The sequence below is a fragment of the Thermobia domestica genome, chromosome 8 (genome assembly GCF_964235325.1).
Source record: "Thermobia domestica chromosome 8, izTheDome1.hap1.1, whole genome shotgun sequence".
Classification (NCBI taxonomy): Eukaryota; Metazoa; Arthropoda; class Insecta; order Zygentoma; family Lepismatidae; genus Thermobia; species Thermobia domestica.
The window spans coordinates 63,523,270-63,545,192 of record NC_137461.1 but is presented as its reverse complement, the minus strand read 5'-3'; the positions used below and the strand labels follow the sequence as shown (position 1 = coordinate 63,545,192).

At 36.4% G+C, this 21,923-nt stretch overlaps 1 protein-coding gene across 2 annotated transcripts in view; it reads right to left on the bottom strand.

Annotated features, from left to right (window-relative positions):
* Positions 1-6,847: 6,847 nt before the first annotated feature.
* The window catches only part of LOC145692961 (calpain-5-like), a 168,361-nt gene continuing 153,285 nt past the window's right edge, over positions 6,848-21,923 (bottom strand). For both annotated transcript variants that reach the window (XM_081768555.1, XM_081768556.1), the window contains 2 exons: positions 10,296-10,432; positions 6,848-7,097 (listed from right to left, as the gene is read on the bottom strand). In XM_081768555.1, coding sequence (XP_081624681.1) covers positions 6,939-7,097; positions 10,296-10,432 — 296 coding nt within the window. In that variant the 3' untranslated portion in view covers positions 6,848-6,938. The remainder of the gene's footprint in view (positions 7,098-10,295; positions 10,433-21,923) is intronic.

Genomic DNA, 21,923 nt, shown 5'->3' with positions numbered 1-21,923 from the left:
TATTGCTCATTGAGTGTGTAGTGCTGATTGCTCTATAGCTATCCTATGTAGCTCTCTTTATTCCTTTTATTTTTGAATGATACTGGTAGGTAGTCTATCTTCGTTTGTGTTAATTTCAGTTGTAGGTATGTGCAGTCTTGCTGCACTTTGGATGGCTTCAGTCATTTTCTGGTTAGCGTCCTCTTTGTTTCCGGTTCATTTGTTATGGTGATATAACTTATCATGTCGTCTATGGTGGCTCTGTATGCTTCCCAGTTAGTTTTGTGAAGCTGGTGGACTACCTTGCTGTTGTGTTCTTCGTAATGGTTTTTCTGCAATTGTGAAGGGTATAATTGCATGGTCGGATTCTAGGGCGAAGTCTGGTTTCTCGCATTTGATCTTTGTGTTCATTGTAGATGAGGCTAGAATTTTGCCCGGCTTTGTGTCTTTCTGTCCGGAGTTCCTACCCTTCCTGGTCGATCCCTCTATTTTGGTTGGGAGCCAGGGGCTTATGGGGAGATATTCAATGAGTTTTTTTTCGTTGGTACTTATTATGGGTTTTCCCATGATGTGGTGCTGATTATTGATGTCAAATGCTACAATAATACTTTAAAATTTTAATGAGAAGTATGGGAAAGGCGTTTTAGACGTTAAGCTGAGGGAAGGGGGGTCATAGAGAGTTGCATGGTAGAAAAGGTTTCAGTGTGAATGTATACGGCGATAGCGTTGGTCATCCTTCATTTCTTCAGGTAGGGGGTATATGGTAAACTTTATATTCTTCTTCACTAGTATTGCTGTTCCTCCACCTGCTTTCTTGTCTTTCTTCCTGTCCCTTCTGATTCCGGTATGTTTTGTGCATTTCTTTTGTTTAGCATTGTTTCGTTTAAAATTATGATTTGAATATTGTCGTCGTTTATGCATATTTTGAGCTCTTCGACTTTCTGTCTGATTCCCTCTATGTTTATATTAATATAAGGCGCAATTTGTTTGTTTCCTTCCCACTTCTATTATTGTTCTTTGTCGTCTGAATTGTTTCCATTACATGCTCCTTTGATGTTCGGGTGTTGTGATCTCGTCTTCCTTGTTTTCTCATATTTGTTTTTTTCCTATGTAAAGAATTCCCTCGTTTGATTTCATGACATTGATTTTTTCTTTAAAAATTTCCTCCGTTGTAATGCGTAATGTTCCTATGAGGTTTCTGGAATTTTCTTTGTGTAGTAGTGTCAATGTGCTATTGACCTATGTGAGAATGTCATCTTTCACACAGTTCAGTGTGAAATTTTGCTCCAAGCTGATTTACTGCTTTTGATTCTGTAAGGGGGGGGGGGTATTTTGGTGTGTGCTCTTGCTCCTCGTCTATGTTTCTTTGTCCAGATGGCTATTCCAGAATAACCTAAACAGTCAGTTAAATATTGTCCTAAATTGGTTAAACAGAACTACAGAACTATTTAAAACATAATTCACACAGTAAATATCCAAATGATGACAAAGTGAGTAAAATAGCTTTTAAAGTCATGTATTTTTCAGAAATTTGTCTTTTACAGATTCCATATGTCACTATACTTTTACGCCTGAACTCGTTGTATATGTATATCTCTACAAATTACTCATAACAGTCTTATCTCCATAGCAACTATAAAGGACAAAATACACTCGTTGTCAACGCAGGCTAGTCTGAAACGCAGGCTATAATTTCGCTAGTTTTATAATTCATTTGATCTTTTAGCATTTATTAATCAATTGTTATTAATTACATACTTCAACTTCAGCCAAACAGGAGTCGAGAGAGGGCATTGAAATATAGCTTAATTACACTAGTTAACAAAGGTTTTGTTACATAAAAGGAAATACCTGTTCTTAAAGGAACTTTTTGCGCTGAATTCGAATATGCACTCGGTTTTTCTCCATCACGTACGATTTTCCCGTAACATAGGGATTTTTGGGAAATTCCCTCAAAAATTTCCCTTTTCGTTTATTTTACACCCCAAGATCTTGTCCCCTTGCATATACTAACATAGAAATTATACCTAAGTATACTTTGATTCATATTTAACAAACCCTCCAAGTTTCGTAATAATCGCTTTATTCTTTCTAGAGAAATAAATATGTTTGTATGTATACTGTGTGTACTGTTTATTGCACCTTATAGTAATGCTTTCAGATCTCTTAAGTTGAGGTAAAACGTTTTGCTTTATTACCACAAACACATATATAAAATATAATACTATATAATTTACAAGTGTGACAATTTACAATAAACAATAATACAAATGTACCAAAAGGTCATGAAAAGACAATCAAAACTATCACAATATATGAAATTTCCATTGGGTTACAAAAACGTACACTACTTCCTTCTTTTGTAAGAAATGTTGCATTCTCTAACAAGACCCCAACAATAGTCCCCCATCATTGAAGGATCCCATCGTCCCTGGTACCTTTTCTCCATTGCCATTATATCTCGGTGGAATTTTTCCCCCTGTTCGTCGCTGAGAGCACCTAGGTTAGCAGGAAAGAAGCTGAGGTGTGAGTGCAAAAAGTGGATTTTTAAAGACATCCTACAACCCAACTCTTTGTATTTCTGTATCAAGTCCTGTACGATTTCTGTGTAACTCTCAGCTTTGTTATTGCCCAGAAAGTTGCGCACAACACACTTAAATGCTGTCCAGGCAGCTAGCTCAGCACTGTTTAACTTGCTGTCAAAGCTATCATCAAGCATTAATTTCCTAATTTGGGGACCAATAAACACTCCCGCTGAAATCTTAGCATCACTCAGGTTAGGGAACTTATCTCGCAAATACTTGAAACCTTCACCAGATGTGTCCATGGCTTTGACAAAGTTTTTCATAAGTCCTAACTTGATATGAAGTGGCGGTAGTAATATCTTATTAGGATCTACCAAAGTATCTAGCGTATTTGACGTTGCATTCTCCAGGTACGTAATTCACTCTAGGTTCCCATTCCTTCACTTCATAATGTTTGTCATCAGCTCGGCTATCCCATAAACATAAAAAACATTGGTACTTCGTGTAACCGCTCTGCAGTCCTAATAAAATACCAACTACCTTGAGATCACAACATATTTGCCAACAATGGTCCTTGTAATTTATAAGATTTAGCAAAGTTGACATGGTGTCATAGGATTCCTTAATCTTCACTGAGTGCGCAAGTGGTATAGAAGGTTTTTTTATTTCCATTATGTAAAAGGACAGCTTTAAGGCTGACCTTTGACGCGTCGATAAATAACCTCCATTCTTCTGGAACGTAAGGAATTCCTAGCTCCGCCATCAACCCATTTATATCCGTACATACGCACACATTATCTTGCATTGAGAAATAACTTGAAAATTGAACATGCCTTTTCCTGTACACTGATATGTTCGTTTCTGCATCCAATAAGTTCCACTGCTGGAGCCTTGTATATATATGGAGAATTGTATATATATGGAGAACTTGGAGAATTGTATATATATGTATTAAGATATACATATACTGTACGTTTAAAAAAAATATACATTGGAAGTACATTCTATTTTTATACACGTTTCTAATTTACAAAGAGCAATACAAGTGTGTTGTTGACTATTGTAAATATTCATTTTTATGTCTGTCTTTGTAGTAATAAAGCAAATCGTTTTTACCCCAACTCAGGAGATCTGAAAGCATCACTATCAGGTGCAATAAACAGTGCACACAGTATACATACAAATATATTTATTTCTCTAGAAAGAACAAAGCGATTTTTACGAAACTTTTAGGGTTTATTAAATATAAATCAAGGTATACTTAGGTATAATTTCTATGTTACTATATGTAAGGGGACAGGAGCTAGGGGAATAAAATATCTGAAAAAGGGAAATTTTTGAGGGAATTTCCCGAAAATCCCTCTGTTACGGGAAAACTGTACGTGATGGAGAGAAACCGAGTGCATATTCGAATTCAGCGCAAAAAGTTCCTTTAAGATCAGGTGATTTTTCTCATGTAACAAACAAAAAGTTTAAATTTGTTAACTAGTGTTATAGGATTTTAAATTGGAAATCAGAAATGCAATATTTACTTACTTTTGTCCTGTTGCGCTTTCCTAATCGGGATAGAGAAGGCAACTTAATAAATTTGTGAAGGAAGTAGAAGAACTGGAGAAGGGCATAGAACTCGAATTGGAAATAGAAGAGGAAGGGGTGCGAGATATAAAAATAAGCAGGCTTGGAGACGAGTTGATCACAGAATAGTTCCAGAAGTGTGCATCAGGGAATTTGTGACATAGAAGGAACCATGTTGATCGATCAACATAGAGAAACTTCATAGAAAATATTGAGAAGAGGAACATGTGTATTAGTAGTGACAGAAGGAAGGCAGGAAAAGATATTGAAGAATTTTACAAGCAATTGAAGACCTACAGATATAGCAGTGTTTCCCAACCGGTGTGCCGCGGCACACTAGTGTGCCGTGAATGGGTCGCTGGTGTGCCGCGAGGAATCGAAACAAAATTATTAATTTTATAGCAATCAAAATACAAAACGTAGGGAAAAATGTATATTTGTATTTCACATTACTATGAACCTCTACTATGAATCTCCAATTTTAAGTTTCATACCAGGTTACTGTTCTGTACATTTATAATGTTGAAAAAAAATGGTTATCATTGTTATGACCATTATTGCTTCTTTATTATTGCAGACTATTTCGTAACTTGAAAATTTAAAATATCATTCAATCCTTTCGACAAATTACCTTCATTTGTGTTTTAAATGTAAAAGAGATTTGTTTGTTCGTTCGTTATTTAGTGATCTTCCTTCTTAGTAAAAAGTTGGATACAGTTTTTAAAAAGAAAGCGTATTTTTAAAAACCTGAGTTCAATATTTCATTGCAATTCTTTTCTATTTTTAAATTGGAATGAAAAATAAGCATAATAATTTACCACGGGGAAAAACCAGTGATTGAGCTTTCTTCTCTGTAAGAAGGAGATCAATTATCACGGAAAAATACCACTGTGTTTTATATTTACAAATAATAATATCTATAAGTGTGCCGCGAGAATCCAAGTAACACCTGTAGTGTGCCGCGAGAATCCAAGTAACACCTGTAGTGTGCCGCAAGTTGAAAAAGGTTGGGAAACGCTGAGATATAGGGAAGCTGAGGATGGAAAAGATAAGAAGAAAGGACCAGAATAGTAAGAAGAAGAAGGGGGATAAGAAAGAAGATGGAGGGGAAGAAAAGAAACCATGGTGGAGAATAGAAAGTATGGGGAAAACTCTGAGATAATTAAGAGAGCACTAAAGAAAACAGAGAACATTTGAACGTACAGGAAAGGAAGTAAAAGACTACTGAATGTGTTACGCATGAGGAAGAAGAAGAAAGAAGGGAAGAAGGAAAGACGAGAGGAGCTGATGGAAAGAAGAGGAGTGGTTTACAAGATAAGGTATAGTGAATGTAATAGTTGTTATGTTGGTGAAACGGGAAAAAAACTAAAAGAACGGTTAAAACATCACAAAGATGGCGTAAGATTAGAAAGAGAAAGAAATGCCATTTTTAAGCACGTGAAGAACACGGGACATAATATTAATTGATGCGAGATTGAAATGTTAGGACGGGAGCAAAGGACGTTAATAAAGCAAAAAGAGGTCAGATTTATTGTAAAAGAGCAGGACTACGTTATGAAGTAGAATGCAGGCAAGTTATTGGCAAAAAATTGTAGCTTAGTTTTCTAATGGACCTGGGAGGGAAAGGAATTTGTGGTGTTTAGTTTCATTTTTGTCAACTTTTGTTATGATTGGCTGAATCCGTTTTGATCAGTCAATCAGCGTTCATATTCATTTTCCGTGATCTTGTTCTATTTAGATGCAACTCTTTCTTCTGTTTTTACAGTATCTGATAAAGCCAACATGTTCAATTAGTTGGCGAAACTGTTGCATAGCTATTATTTTTTTTAAAAGAAACGTTGCTCTACTTAGTTATTTGTATTTCTAGTTTACGCGAACTGAAGTTTGAAAGTGCTGCTGCTACACATGCTGTGGAACAATGGCTGACCAACTTCCACTTCTTTTCTTACAAAATGCAGTTCTGTAATGGGCGACTTTATGGAAAAATAAATTTCCTTCTATATAAGGGACAATAATTGTTGAACAACTTTCGAGTATATAATACCAGCAAATGCATTTATACGAACATATTCTTAATATAAAGTTTGGACCATAAGTCGATTGACACATTTAATTATAAACGTAACGAAATTTAAATCCTTTATAAAAATAACTTATTACAACGTATTGTTCATAAACCACGTATCGTTACGGACAATAGTATACCATAACACAGGGGCGCATGGTGGCTCAGTGGTAGAGTACTTACCTCTTGTGCGTGGGATCCCTGGTTCGATACCCGCCCAAGTAAGTATGTGCTGGATAACATCGTGTCCGTGGGTTTTCTCGTGGTGCTCTCGTTTTCTCCCTAATTCTCATTCCACCAAATTCTTCCGTCATCATTCACTTGCCTTAATCATCTGCATCCTTTAACCTAAAGGGCATAATCGTTGGACGCTAAGCTAAAATATCTCATTTACGAACCCAGGGGTGCCCACAAGGGGGGGCTATGACGCAAACTGCGTCATTGAAATATTTGGGGGGGGGGTTAAAAATCTATATAAATATGTTTGAGGAGGTGTAAAAATTAATCGAAAATATTTTTTTTTCATGGAAGAACACCTACGGATGGACAATTGAGGGGAGGTGCGTCATGGACATGAGGGGGGGTGGGCACCACAACATAACATATTGTTTACGTTAATCTGCTAGTGCATAGACAAATGAGAATTAAATAACTGCATAGTCAACCAACTTATGGCCTATTATCAAGAGAAAAAAAATCAACATAAAATTTGGAAGATTTTATTTGACAAATTAACAGATTTGACACGTGTTATCGAACATATGCAGCTTCAAGTATTTACTCACAATGGAATGTCACACAGCTAAGAGATCATTATCAGAATAAAAATCTAGTTCCAATGTGCCCATTTCTTTTCCTAGATCAATCATACACGTTTCTATTTGCTTGTTTACAAGTGCAAGAAGAGTTCCACTACCCATAGTTTCAGTGTAATTATGTGACTTCGCCTGTACCTGATATATGGAAAAGAAATATTTATAAAAATATTGAAATAAAAACAAAATAGACAAGATCTTTTACAAGTATCGTGTTTAAAGAAGAAAATATATTTATTTCTATATTTCTTTTTCTAATACATACGTAGTTCAGATTATCAAAAAGAATCCAATGAAGTTCATCTAACACTTGTTCTTTTTCTTTCTTTTTTTCTTTTATTAGAAGGGATGAATTTCATTCGGTCATAACGTCTGTAAAAATTGTCCAATTTTAATGCGGTTTGTTGTAAAGAAGGATGTTATAAAATAGAGAATCTGCCCATACAACAAAATCGTGAAGCCATACGCCACAGGTTCGCCACACCTATTCTGTCCACTCCGCGCTACTAAGATCGCAATGTTTCGGACCAACCATCATGGTGGACACGAGAGTAGCCAATCAGACGTGTCAGCTCAGACGATGCTCGGTTGTCTTTGGCTACATTGATTTCAGATGATGAAGATACGCATGAGCAGATCCTCTATTTTATAACATCCTTGGTTAGGAAGGATGAAAATTTTATGTATATACAAATATACGGAATTCGTATGTTTACTACGAAAATCTGTACGGAGCATACATTATCCATATGCTACATACGTATTGCCCTTTGCCCGCTTAGATGTTACACCATGCCGCTGTAGGATGTCTGACATCTAACAGTTTTCCGTATGTTACATACGTATATGTATGCTACTCATATCAGCTATAGTCTATGTTATATAAACTGTATGTGAGGTCCTTACCGCATATATACATTTCTTTGTTTCGTAAGGAAACTAAGTATAGATGGAACACTTGTACGGAAAGTGTTATAAAACATGTTTCAGTTATACTTTTGCTGAAGGATGTTACATAGTCGTACGTTAAGGGAAAAAACTACAAGATGTAAGCATGTAACCTACGTTTTTACGTACACCATTACTTTTTTCTCTCTCTGTACAGACGGAATAGCATTCACGGATTTCGCCGGAGGCTGCAGGAATGTATGGATGCCCAGCTGGAGATGTGGCGATGATGGCGGCGATGTATGTATGGATGATGGTACAAAATGTTAAGTCTCAATAGAGAACTTAACATTTATTTCACCGCAATTTATAACAGCCCTGTACTGAACTTCTGTAGAGTGAAAACAAATCTCAGATATCTATTTTAGTTTATGAGTTATTTTGCCTTGGATCTGAAGCAATCGTCCGGAGAAGGAAAATTAATGATACTAAGGTCTTTTTATCCATTAAAAAAAGCAACAAATATAATGAGGAAGTAAAAATGATATTCATGTTCATATTAGGATTAGTAGTATTCATGTGTAGACAGTGCAGGTTTAGCTAGTAAACCATTAATCGATTGCAGGGAACTGTTTTTCTCCATTTATTATTATTATTATTATTATTATTATTATTATTATTATTATTATTATTATTATTATTATTATTATTATTTCTTTTTTTTACTCTATAGCCTGCAACGTTAAAACCGGAAGTGGTTGATTTATCCTACTTCTGCTTTTGATAAAAAGGTTAGAGGGGAAATGGAATATGTTTTTGAGATGCTAAATCGATTGCAGAAAACAGCTTGTCGCTATTTGTCATCATTTTTACTCTATAATGATCAAAGTTAAAACCGGAAATGGTTGATTTCTGCTACTTCTGATTTCAGTAGAGAGATTAGAGTGAAGATGAAGTGCACTCTCAGGACGCTTAATTGATTACAGAAAACTACTACTAACTATTTATTATGGTTTTTATTCAATAGCGATCTACGTTGAAACCGGAAGTGGTTGATTTTTGACTCCTCCGGTTTGAATAAATGGTTAAGACAGAAGACAGTACCCATTCTTAGAATGCTAAATCGTTTTCAAAAATTAGTTTCTCGGTATTATTGTTTTTGCTGTATGTAAATCGATATTGAAACTACAAGTTCTAATGGATTTCTACACTTCTGGTTTTAGTAGAGGCTTAAGGATGGGTAGGTAGCGTAATGTAGGAACGTTTACTCGATTCTAGAAAACGACATTTCTCTATCAATTACCATCTTTGCTCTATAGCGATCAACGTTAAAACCAGAAATGTTTAATTTCTATCACTTCCGGTTTGAACACTGACTCGAAAAACGAACTTGGTTCCTACGTTTCAACGCTTTACAGTTTGACGTAATTTGGTGATGATCAGGAGAGCCCGAAGAAAATTTTCTAGAACGGGTCGTCTCCATGGTTCCTGTATTACGTCTGGTATTTAATATAACTAGTTTGCTATGTTAAGTAGTATACATTTTCGTGAGTCAGGAGGACGGGCCCCACCCAGTCCCCACCTTCGGGCGCCCATGTTGATGATTGATTTGTTCTTGAGATGTTTTGACTCTCAGTCGGACGAACAGGGTAAATATATGAGGAACTTTAGGTATACCGAAGTCTTTAAAAACATGTATATTACGATAAAAGGTTGATAAACTGTGTCCAAGGTACGCAATAGCATTTTGTCTGTTGTTCAACGTAATTATGAAATGTCTGTGATATGGTAAGTACACATTAACAGGGCAACCTTTCAGTACGTAAAATTAGTTTTCCACCCTTACCACACTTCCCAGGCTAACTTCCGCTTCTCGAACTACAAGGCTACAAACAAGAAATCTTCTCGTTGCTGTGATTGCTACAGCAAATATACAAATTTGGCAATGACGCAATAAGACGTTCTGCGCAAGTTTCTTGTCAAAATCTATTTCCTTAAATATAGATGAAGATTTAAGTAAAATATGAAACATAACATGAAAAACGGCCAAATAATGTCCCTATTTCATAATGAAATCGTTACTTTAAAACATTTCACACATACAAATAAACATTTTACAAAACTGAGGACAGATCTAGTAAGTTCTAACAGCAAGTGTCTAATTGCTGAGCTTATTGTAAAATTAATAGTTTCTTCTTCTTCTTCTTTTTTAAAAACCTTTTTCGATCCTAGACTACTTAACCAAAGAATTAGTATCTTGTGCTATAGCTGAAACATAATTCTATTTTATGGTGCAATATTTATAACATGTAACGTTTCATTATGCAGTAGTTAAGAGAATAAATTAAAATTTGTACTGACTTCCAGGTGGTGATCCACTTTAAATAGTGAATTTTCCCTTCAATAGAAGCACATTAAAATCAATGATATTGTTACAAGCTGACGTACCTTAATTTTGATTTTGTTATCCTCTTTGTTTCTAAAGAAAATAAATGGTTCATTCCAAACTGGATCCGATGATGGTAAAGCAGGTGTAGTTAGTACTGTTTGACCATCACAATTTATCACTACATATATATCATAATCTAGAAAAAGAAATTGAGAGAAGAAACTTTAAGATAAGCACATTAAAAAAAAAAGAAATGGAGAAAGAAAGAAGTACACTAGACTCTCGCTAATCCGGCCATTCCTGGCACATATTAGCGGAAATGCCGGATTATTGAGTGTCTGATATATTTTTGATTTATTTATTTATCTTGTTTTTTATTTATTTTGAAAACGTAGGGGATATAGTGTACTGTACTTTATTAAATCGAAGGATATAACTTTAAAAATAGAGGATATACTTTATTAAATCCAAATATACATTAATTTTCACAGAAAACTTTCTCCTTAAGTAGTATCTATGAAACATGTCCCTAATTTTTAACTGTCGCAATAATGATACGCGACGGTGGCATGCTTTATCACTGGAACCGAACTGTAAAGAATGCTACATCCATCCATGTATGTGACAGTTTCGATACTGGAGTACCGGGTTTCCGAGGAAACCCCTGCCTCGCATGTGAAGTAAAAAGCATATGACGTGGTAGGCATATGATGTTGAAAACAGAGAGGCAACTGTCGCAGCCTCGAACAGTATATGTGATAGACAGTTAGTCATATCTGTTATTTGCAAGAAGGAGGAACGAGATTGGCTGGTTTAAGTTCTCTGAGGTTTATGATTGGCTGTCACCTCGTCCTATCGGTGGTGTCCAGAGTGGGCCTCGTAAGGGTGTGGTCCTGTATAGTGGGTTTCCTGCGGTTAGTCCTGAAGATCGTCTAGTATTTCGCAGAATATTATAAGTTAACTGAATATATCAGGAGCTGTCTTCAATTTCGAATACGTACAGTATATAAAGCATTGTTTAACTAAGCATTGTTGCGCATGCGCACGATAATTCATTGTGCGCGTCTTTTTGGTTGGATGTGCGCCGGATTACTAAGAGGCCGGACTACTGACGGTCGGATTAGCGAGAGTCTAGCATATGCATTGTATTTCAATTAGTCAAAAATTTACATTGCATAGTAGTGCATTGCACAAGTGTATACTGCAAGATCTAACTGTAAGCTCCAACTTTTTTTTAAAAGCAAATGCGGAACAGAATACATTTTAGTAATATTACAAAAATTAAGTAAAACGTATTATGAAAGGATTGAGTTTTTTTATAGTAAGACTAATAATTGCTCTAAACTTGATATACTACAATACATCTGAGCCCAAAATAAATTGCATATGTACTGCAGTTCAATATTTTCGTATTTATATACTTGGCTTCCTTCTTTACTTAAAAGTTGAGTGATTGTAAGTGGAGATGATAGGAAGGATTAGTAACTGGATGGAACAGGTGACGAATTTTTTGAACTGTGACTGGGAAGCAGTCAGACCCAGTGGCCTGGGCAGATTCATGACCCGAAGTGACTTGGAGACGACAAAATATCGTCGTACACATTGGACTGTGTGTGAGGCTGCTAATGTAGTTATAGCAAATATAATTCTCTTTTCTCTTTGTCTTCACAATGAATTTATAATTTCCTTTCCCGCTTGTTATGCGTGTCCTTGTGTGTCAAAGCATTGCACTGAAAGATAACTACAAGGTTTAACAGAGTATAAACGCGTCAGTATCACAGAAAAGATAAGCTACACGTTCTTTTTTTATCTAAGCCAATCAGTGTTTTGTTCAATCGTTTTATATTTTCTATGTTCAAAACCACTGTATTAGTTTTCAGTAAGGAATCTGAAATTATATTTGAAATATTCAAGAAATGGTACTTTGGCTAAGACATATTGCACCAGAAATCGAACAAATGAGTGATCAAGCCCAAGTAGTGGACATTATTAATCGACTATGACATTTTGCAGTAATGCTTCAGAATAGATATTTTGGTTGCTTTCGGATCTTTAAATCCACAGATATATCTGGTTCTCCGGATCTGTCCGGATCGGACTAGGTGTGGGAAGTGATACCCAGACTCGGATGACTCGAGAATAAGTCGTAAGCCAAGTGACGCAAGTTACTGGTGACTCGTGACCCGTTCCATCACTGATAGAAAGCATTCTCCGTATAAAAACGTTCCTGTAAAACATTACGAAATAGCATGTCGAGGAACAAATGAACAAGGCAGAATGCTATATACGCATCACCTAGATAGTGGCCGTTACAAATTTGTTGTGACAATGGACGAAGCATTAATGTACTTAAGTGACTGGTGAAAAGTTCGAGCCATCGCCTATAGAAATGTAAATGTAAAATAAGATATATCAGGGCTGTCCAAATGGCGGCCCGCCAAACCATTTTCTGCGGCCCACAAAGCTTTCATGATTTACGATTGTTATAACTGATAATATTTTAATTTATATTCATTCATTCTTTTAATGTTTCCACTCTTCTTTCGGAATAAGGCATCCATTTAGCGCTTCTATACAACAAAAAGGCTCGGGCATCCACGGCAACACTGGAGTCGGTAGTGTAATCGTTGCTGAAAGGTACGATTACTTCAATGAACAAATATATATTTGATCTAGCTTTTTAAATCAGACCCTTTCTTCCTCGAACTTTGCCTAGAAGCCATAGCGAGTTAGAAATATACGACTTCTTGTGATAAACTCAATTTAGCATACTTTGCAAGTTTCAATCGTCTGACGTTAGATTTTGAAAAGGAAGCATTTAATTTTTCTGAGTTCTGTAGAGACATCGAGAGTATCACGAATGGATTTAATGCGAGATTCTCAGATTTTGACAAACTAAAAAACGACATTGCATTATTTATTAATCCATTGACAATAGGCATCGAAGAACATCCTCCAAACTTACAGCTCGAACTTCGTGACCTACAGGCTGACCTATTTTTTCTGACAAGAACAAAGAAAGGAGTAGATTTTTCAGACTACTTTCTAACAAACGTTTCCCTAACTTTTGTGAGTTGTGTCGGAAAATAGTGTCAATGTTTGGTAATACTTATCTGTGTGAAAGTGCATTTTCCACCATGAAAATTGTAAAGAATCGCTCCAGAAGTTGCCTTGGAGATTCTTCTCTTTTACATCTTCTGCGGGTTACATCTTATACAACAAGAGGAATGGATGTATATACCCCAGCCCTTGTAAACGCTGCTAGTCACCCTCATTAGTCACATTGAATAGGTATGTAATATTTCAAATATATATTTTTTAAATATTTTTCTTCTGTAGTGTAATAATACATAATAATAATAACTTTATTTTAAGCAAAAATACAGCACTATGTTAAAATCATTATATAATCATTTTAAACAGACCAGAAATTATATAACGTAAAATGACTATTAGAGCAGGTTAAAGCCTTTGTCAGAAGATTAATATATTAAAATTATAAGGTTCAAACTGATATATAAAACAAAAAATAAAAGAAAGCTGTCAGTCTCAAAATATACGATTGAAAGAACTATGCAAATTAAAGTCTCATTTAACTACCATTTAAAATAATGAAACAACTTTACTTAAAATTTGACCTTGACATGCAAAAATCTCTTTCACTTATTGTCATATTTTAACGTAAAAGACTGGTTCTTTGAATAAAAGATTATAACATAAATATACACTGATATACACAATAACAATAAAATAAAGATAAGCAGCTAGAACCCTTGTCATAAAGTTAAAACAGTTTAATTTTGTAAGAAATGCTCTGATATTTATCCTAACATTTGTTCATTTTAAGTTGTAAGATATTGTCATCCTTCTTAGTATTTCACGTTTTAAGTTTAATGCAACCAATGTCGATTGATTCCTAACACTATAAGTCAGCACTCTTATTCCTATATTTTCTAAGCAATATTCGCTACTATATTTATTTTCCAACACCATTTGAATAAATAATTTATCAGTAACTTTCCTTCTTTCCGATAGTTCTTGAAGCTCCCAAAATGTTAACTAATATCCATATTCATGTGCATAGTAATATTTTTTTCATTTTATAACACAGTAGCCTTACGAAACATTTCTGTACAGCTTCGATTTTGTTAACAAGTATGTTGGATAGACTATTCCAGACAACTGAACCAAATTCCAATTTAGATCTAACAAGTGTCTCATACAAGTATACATACGAACTACCATTTATAAAATCAGGCCATTGATAAAATATAAAACCTACAGTATTTTTTTTCTTGCTGATTGCACAACGTCATTTATGTGATTGGCAAATTTAATTGTCTGTCATACAAAATACCCAGATCTTTAATTTGCTTAACTTTGTCTATTGTTACTCCATTGATTTTATACTTGCTAACAAAATATTGAGTTTCATTAGTGAATATCATATGTTTAGTTTTCTCAGAGTTGATCATTAATAAATTATTTTCACACGAATGATTTACTGTATCTAAATCTTTCTGCAGCAGATAATTATCATACTCGTTATTAACTACTCTAAAAAGCTTTATGTCATCTGCGTATAAAAGTATTTTTGAGTATTCGACTTTTGCTGGTAAATCATTGATAAATAGAGAAGAAAAGAAGTGGCCCCAGGGGAGATCCCTGAGGTATCCCCTTCCCTATTTGACTTTGACTAGATTTTACACTCCCTATCTTTACTTTAAAAGTTCTATTTGATAAGTAACTTTCAAACCAAATAATATATGTCAATGATAGGCCAATGTTTGATAACTTACTTAGAAGTAATTTGTGATCAATGGAATCAAAAGCCTTTGACATATCGATATATATATACGAGGGCTATCCAGAAAGTAGATTACATTTCCGTCTGTGTCCGCTAGGGGCGGGGCTAGCGCGGCCATCTTGGGGTCAGAGCGTTGCGCAGCTCAGTCGGCATCTAGCCGTGCTAGTGAGAGGTTCGTGCTGTGCTCCGTTAAGATACTGTGACGGTTTGAAATGTCTGCGTTAATTGAAAATTCCGCGAGCTGCGAGGTGCGTGCAGTAATAAGGTTTCTGACAGCAAAAAACTGTAAACCGATAGAAATCTATCGGCAGCTGTGTGAAGTGTATGGGGACAACATTATCACTGAAGGTGGAGTGCGACAGTGGGTCATAAGATTTAAAAATGGCCGAACCAATGTTCACGACGAAGATCGAAGTGGGAGACCCAGCAAAGTGACTGCCGAACTTGTCGAAAAAGTCGATGTTAAAGTCCGTGAAAATCGAAAGTTCACAATAACGGAACTTTCTTTGAGTTTTCCACAAATTTCGCGAAGTTTGTTGCACGAAATCATCAGCGAAAAGCTTGGTTACCACAAGTTTTGTGCAAGATGGATTCCAAAAATCTTGACAGAGGACCACAAAAATCAGCGAATGGCTGCAGCGTTGCACTTTTTGGACGCCTACAATAAGGATGGTGACTCTTTACTCGATCGCATCGTTACTGGTGACGAAACATGGGTGAAACACGTGAACTGTGAAACGAAATTGCAATCAATGCAGTGGGGCCACACAGGTTCTCCCCAAAAACCCAAGAAATGCATGCAAACAATGTCGGCAAGGAAGATGATGGCGACTGTTTTTTGGGACAGAAAAGGTGTGATTTTGGTGGACTTCCTGGAAAGAGGCACTACAATAAACGCTCAAAGGTATTGCCAAACTCTGCAAAACCTCAGAAGAGCAATTCAAAACAAGCGCAGAGGAATGTTGAGCTCTAAGATCTTGTTGATTCACGACAACGCCCGGCCCCACACGGCAAATGTCACGCGTGAAGTTCTTGAATCTTTTCAGTGGGAGTTGTTTCCTCATCCGCCGTACAGTCCCGACCTGGCACCGAGCGACTTCTACCTATTCCCAGCAATGAAGAAGTGGCTGGCTATGCAGCGTTTTGATGACGACGAACAGCTGCAAGAAGAGGTAACGAAGTGGTTGAAGTCGCAGGCGGCCGAATTTTTCGACGAAGGAATTTCCAAGCTCGTACATCGCTACGATAAATGCCTTAATTTGAATGGTGACTATGTCGAAAAGTAGTATTTGTGTGTGGCTTTCATCTGTATATAATAAAATTTGTTTCCTATACTTTGTTGATTTTTTATTCCAAAACGTAATCTACTTTCTGGATAGCCCTCGTATAACATCTACCTGTAGATTACTTTTTAGTGCAAAGTATGTATAATCAGTAAAATGGATAAGATTTGTTGCAATTGATCTACCTTTATAGAAACCATGTTGCATATCACTTAATATATTCTTTACATTAAAATATAAATGTTTGTGCACAATTATTTCAAAAAATCTTAGAGAAAACACTTACTAAACTTATAGGCCTATAATTTTTAAAGTCATTTTGATCACCATGTTTGTATATTGGCACTACGTATGACTGCTTCCATTTTGAAGGAAATATTCCAGTCTTTAACGACGCGTTATATATGTTTACTAAATTTGACGCTACTTCATTGCTACAGCCTTTAATTACATAACATGGAACGTTATCAGGTCCAGGTGTAGTACTCCCTTTAATTTTACTAATTGTTTCAATTACATCTTTTTGCGTAATGGATGGAATACAAATCGACATATAATTTTCATTATTTTCTGTCAGTTTCGTAACCTTACATTTTTTACTTTGGTTGGAGTCAAAATTAAAAGAATTATAAAATACGAATTTAAAACATTCTGCTATGTCAGTAATAATAATAATAATAATAATAATAATAATAATAATAATAATAATAATAATAATAATAATAATAATAATAATAATAATAATAATAATAATAACTATTATATTATTATTATTATTATTATTATTATTATTATTATTATTATTATTATTATTATTATTATTATCTGCGGCCCTCCACCTTACTAGCAAAGACGGTTATGGCCCTCAGACTCATTATAATTGGACACCACTGATATATCTGGTGTGTCAATGCAAAGAAAGCTTCGCTCTGCCCGATGGTCTAGTGGCTAGTTTGTGCACTTTTAGTGCACGAAATTCCGGGTTCAATTTCCGGTAGGAGAGCCCTGAAGTTTGCACGTATTAAAATGATTCCGATTCCACTTTAAAATATAGATCCACTTCTCATATAGCCTCGGTCCTGAAAAGAGACGCTAAACTCTAATTCAAGTAAAAGACGTTTCTTAAAAGGTTTCATAGCTATTACTGGCTTTGCTACAGAGAAAACTCAAGATTCGTAAAACGAATAAAAGTCATATGAATGCTGCTTATTACCAAGAATGCCTTATTGTTATATCTTATTAGCGTATACCCAGTTTACACAGACCAAATACACCAATGTATGAAAACTCATCCTGTGGAATTGTACCAGAACAACGCTTCGAGTCACAGCCTTAAAGATGTTGAACTTCTACCAACGCTTAGCAACTGCAACTGCTATCGAAATTATTTAGCCCAAGAATATTCCCGTTAAAAGTCCAGATGCTAATCCCAGGGATTACTGTGCTTTTGGATTTCTCAAACCGCACGGTAAATGACCTCTGAATAACTTACACGTCATCTTCTTGTTCACCTCAACCATAGGTTGGTGGGCAACATGGAAATTTTAAAATTTCTCTCTCGCTTGGGAGAGCTGTTTTATACTTTGATAAGGTCTCCTCTTCGTAACTGCATCTAGATATTCGATCCTTGGTCTTCCTTTTCCTGGTTTTCCTTCTGTCTTTCCCTCTATCAACACGGTGATCCAATTGGAGTGCCGAATAAGATGGCCAATTATGCTGTTTCTTCTTTTTCCTATTATCTTCATGATCTGTCGTCCTTCCTTAGCTTCCTTTAGTACGTCTTCATTCCTTTTCCTTTCGGTCCATGCCATGCGCAGCATTCTGCGCCAACACCACATTTCAAATGCTTCCAGCTTGGATATTTCAGCTTTTCTCAATGTCCACGTCTCTGATCCATAAAGCGCCACGCTCCATACCAGGGTCTTAATAAATCGTTTACGAACGTCCAACGACACATTTCTTGATGTTAGTAGTCCTCATTTTCTATTGAATGCTTGTTTTGCCTGCGCTATTCTGGGACATATCTTTTTCACTTCTTCCGTCCGAGGAGCATACAGTACACGATTCAAACCAGTTAAAACCAAAATATGAGACCACAAACAATAATATAATCACTGAAGCACGAAAATAAGGGACAAAGCACAGTGTCGAAGCAGGTTCGCCCAACTGAAAAATCATAACACAGCACCAAAACTGAAATGATGCATGCTCTTGGGTTGACAATTGATTTAGCAGGCTCACGTTTCTGATGCACATAATATTATTTCATCTCACACATTATTGATAGTCAATTTTTCAGTGTTGCGGTTGATAAGGCGCTCCACAGGACGTTGGTAATGTATGTACTATTCTACATACGAGATTCATGTAGGAATTCATATAGGTCTATCTTCAAATGTTGGCAACACTGTACATAATGACTTCACAGGTATGGTTCTAATCATAATTAGATTTTCTACATGTTATAATTTGTGTTCCGTGCCATTTAACAAAACTTCATTTTGTACTCCGTTAGCAACACTGCATTACATATGATGTTATTGAGTATGTCTGTGGGTACAATGTTTGCTTACTATACTGTTGTGTAAATGTCATTTTGATTACTTTAATCATTTTGAAGTTCTTTCTGTGTCAGTGTATTTTTTTCAATGCTATCTTCATATGATTGTAGATCGTTCTTTCCTCTGTATCTCCTGTGTTTCTGGGTGTCGGCCCGTAAAACTTCGGATTTCTCACTTTTCTTCACTCCTCTATCGATTGCACATTGTTTGATTGGGCGATGCTACTATCAATATAAGATGTTCCCTTGTTAGTATTGGTTCCCTTGTTCCCCTTTTTCTCCTGAATCCAAACTGGTCTTCCGATAGCCGTTTTTCGATATTCTCTTCTATTCGTTGTGCGATAATTTTGCACCGTATTTTTGATACATGGGAAAGCAAACTTATCGTTCTGTGTTCTTCGCATATCCGTGCGCCTTTTCTTTTCGGGATAGAGAGTAATATGCTTTTCTCGGAGACTCTTGGTATTTTTCCCGAGCTGTACATTTCATTAATAAGATTAAATAGTTTCTTCTTTGTTGCAATTCCGAGGTTCTTAATCACTTCCGTTGATATTTGGTTTATTCCTGGAGCTTTACCGTGTTGCATTTTCTCCAAAGCATTGACAAATTCGCACTGTAAAATTTATGGTCCTAATTCATTTTATTCGACGTCTTCTTCCTTCTCTATCGCTTCTTCGTTCACTCTGTCTCCATTGTATAGAGTTCTTCTATGTATTCCTTCCATCTTCTTGTTATCTGCTCCTCTTCTATTAGCGTTGTTCCGTCCTTGTCTATGATAATGTCTGTGCATTTCTTTCTCTCACCGAACTGTTTTCTAACCTTACTATATACCGTTTCTATATTGCCTTTGACTACATTTTCCTCAATTTCTTTGCACAAGTTGTTTATCCAGTTTTCTCTGGCCTTCTTTACTTCTCTGTTGATGTGATTCCTGCACCTTCTGTATTCCTCTAATTTGTCTGTTATCTTGAACTGTCTTCTTTTCTGCATCATTTCCAATATTTGTGCTGTTATCTAGGGTTTATATGAGGTTCTCAATTCTCTTCCTATGTGCTCGTCAGCTGCTTTTGTAATTCATGCTTTCATGGCTTCCCATTTTGAAATGATGTCATCATCCGCTAAAGCTAATTTAGATGTCTCTTTGTCTGTCGCATTTGCGAATTCCCTTTTCGTGTTTTCGTCTCTTCTGAGCTTGATTGTGTTCCATCTTTTGTTTGGTGCTACCACTCTTTTCTTCTTTAGTCGAAGTTCGCTCTTCATCAAAACTAAATTGTGGTCTGAGTCAACGTCTGCATCTGGGTAACTCTTACTGTTTTTCATTTGATTTCTAAATGCTTGTCGGACCAGTATATAGTCTATTTGGTATCTTTCTTTGTCTACTGGTCTTGTCCATGTGTGTCTTCTTAGTAGTTGTTCAAAGAGCGTATTTAAAATGGGTTAATGAGCGTATTCGAAATGGGAAACTTGCACGTAGGAATGGATTAATATACCCCTTGTACTGCTATAGCTGTGAAAATTGTGTAGCAATGAAATCTACTGCAATAAAAGTTGTGAGTGGAGCAGTGATCTATACACCAAGTGTTATACATCAAGCCTGATCGATGGTGGCAGGAAAGTATGAGGGGCATAATGAAACTCGTGAGCAAGATGTTTTCACAATCGTAATCTTTAGTTGAAGTGAAACCAAGTATGTCATCTCAATCTACAGACCTTTCTTTCTTTCTTTCCAGACGTTGACGCTGTTTGTTGCTAGCACGTGACCACAGGCAGGATTTCCAAACTGGCAGGCAGCGATGTTGCGTTTCGACAGCGTATTGTGGTTGAATTCCTTGTTAAAGAGGACCAATCTTCTTCTGAAATTCACCACAGACTGCAGCATGCCTATGGAGATGTGTGCATGGGTGTCAGCAGTGTTAAGAGGTGGGCGAAACATTTTAAGGATGGAAAGACGAGTATCGAAGATGAGTCTCGCAGCGGGCGCCCTCGAACTGCCTCCGCGGAATGCAACAAGGTAAGGGTTGATGAGCTGATTAGGGGGGGATAGGCGTGTCACTGTGAATGAAATCGCTGCAAAACTTGGTGTTGGACATAGTGTGGTGCAAGAAATGATTCACAGCTTAGGTTATCGGAAGGTTTGGGCCGTTGGGTCCCACGTTTATTAACCGAGGACCACAAAGTCAGAGACTAACCATTGCCCAAACTTTATCAGAGATTCCGACATGAAAGTGATGACTTTTCACGAGTATTGTGACTAGAGATGGAAGCTGGTTCCATCATTATGAACCTGAAACAAAACGACGGAGTATGGGATGGCACCACATGAATTCACCACCGAAGAGAAAGCGAAGAAAGTGCAATCGGTAGGGAAACTTAAGGGGAGCGTCTTCTGGGATGCAAAGGTTGCATTCTGGTTGACTTTCTTGAACCTGGACAAACCATAAATTCTGCTCGCTACACTCAAACACTTTGTAGCTCCGTCGTGTCTTGCGTGATAAACGTCCTGAAAAGTAGATCATCCTTCAACGGGATAATGCGCGTTCGCATACTACACGTGCCACTATGGAGCAGATCAAGAGATCTGGGTGGGAAACACTTCCACATCTTTCCTACAGCCCGACATGGCACCCTCCGACTACCATCTTTTCTGTTTTGTGAAGGAACAGATACGAGGTCATCGCTACGAGACATTGGATGATATTCAGCAAGCAGTGCGTCAGTGTCTACGGGTAACTGGAAAGGAATTCTATCGCAAGGGAACTTGCAGAACGATGGAAAAATACGTGCAAAAAACGTAGACTATGCGGAAAAGTGAAAGAAAGGTCTGTAGATTGATATGATATATTTGGTTTCACTTACAAATAAAGATTACGGTTGTGAAAAATGTTGCTCACGACTTTCAGTATGCCCCTCGTATATCTTAGGTAAGCAGCAACCTCAATTTACTCTTATAGAAACGATCCTCCTTTATATAGCGATTTGCTCCCATTGCGCATTTTATAGTTACAGGAAAAACAGGATGCTTGTTAATGCATAAAAT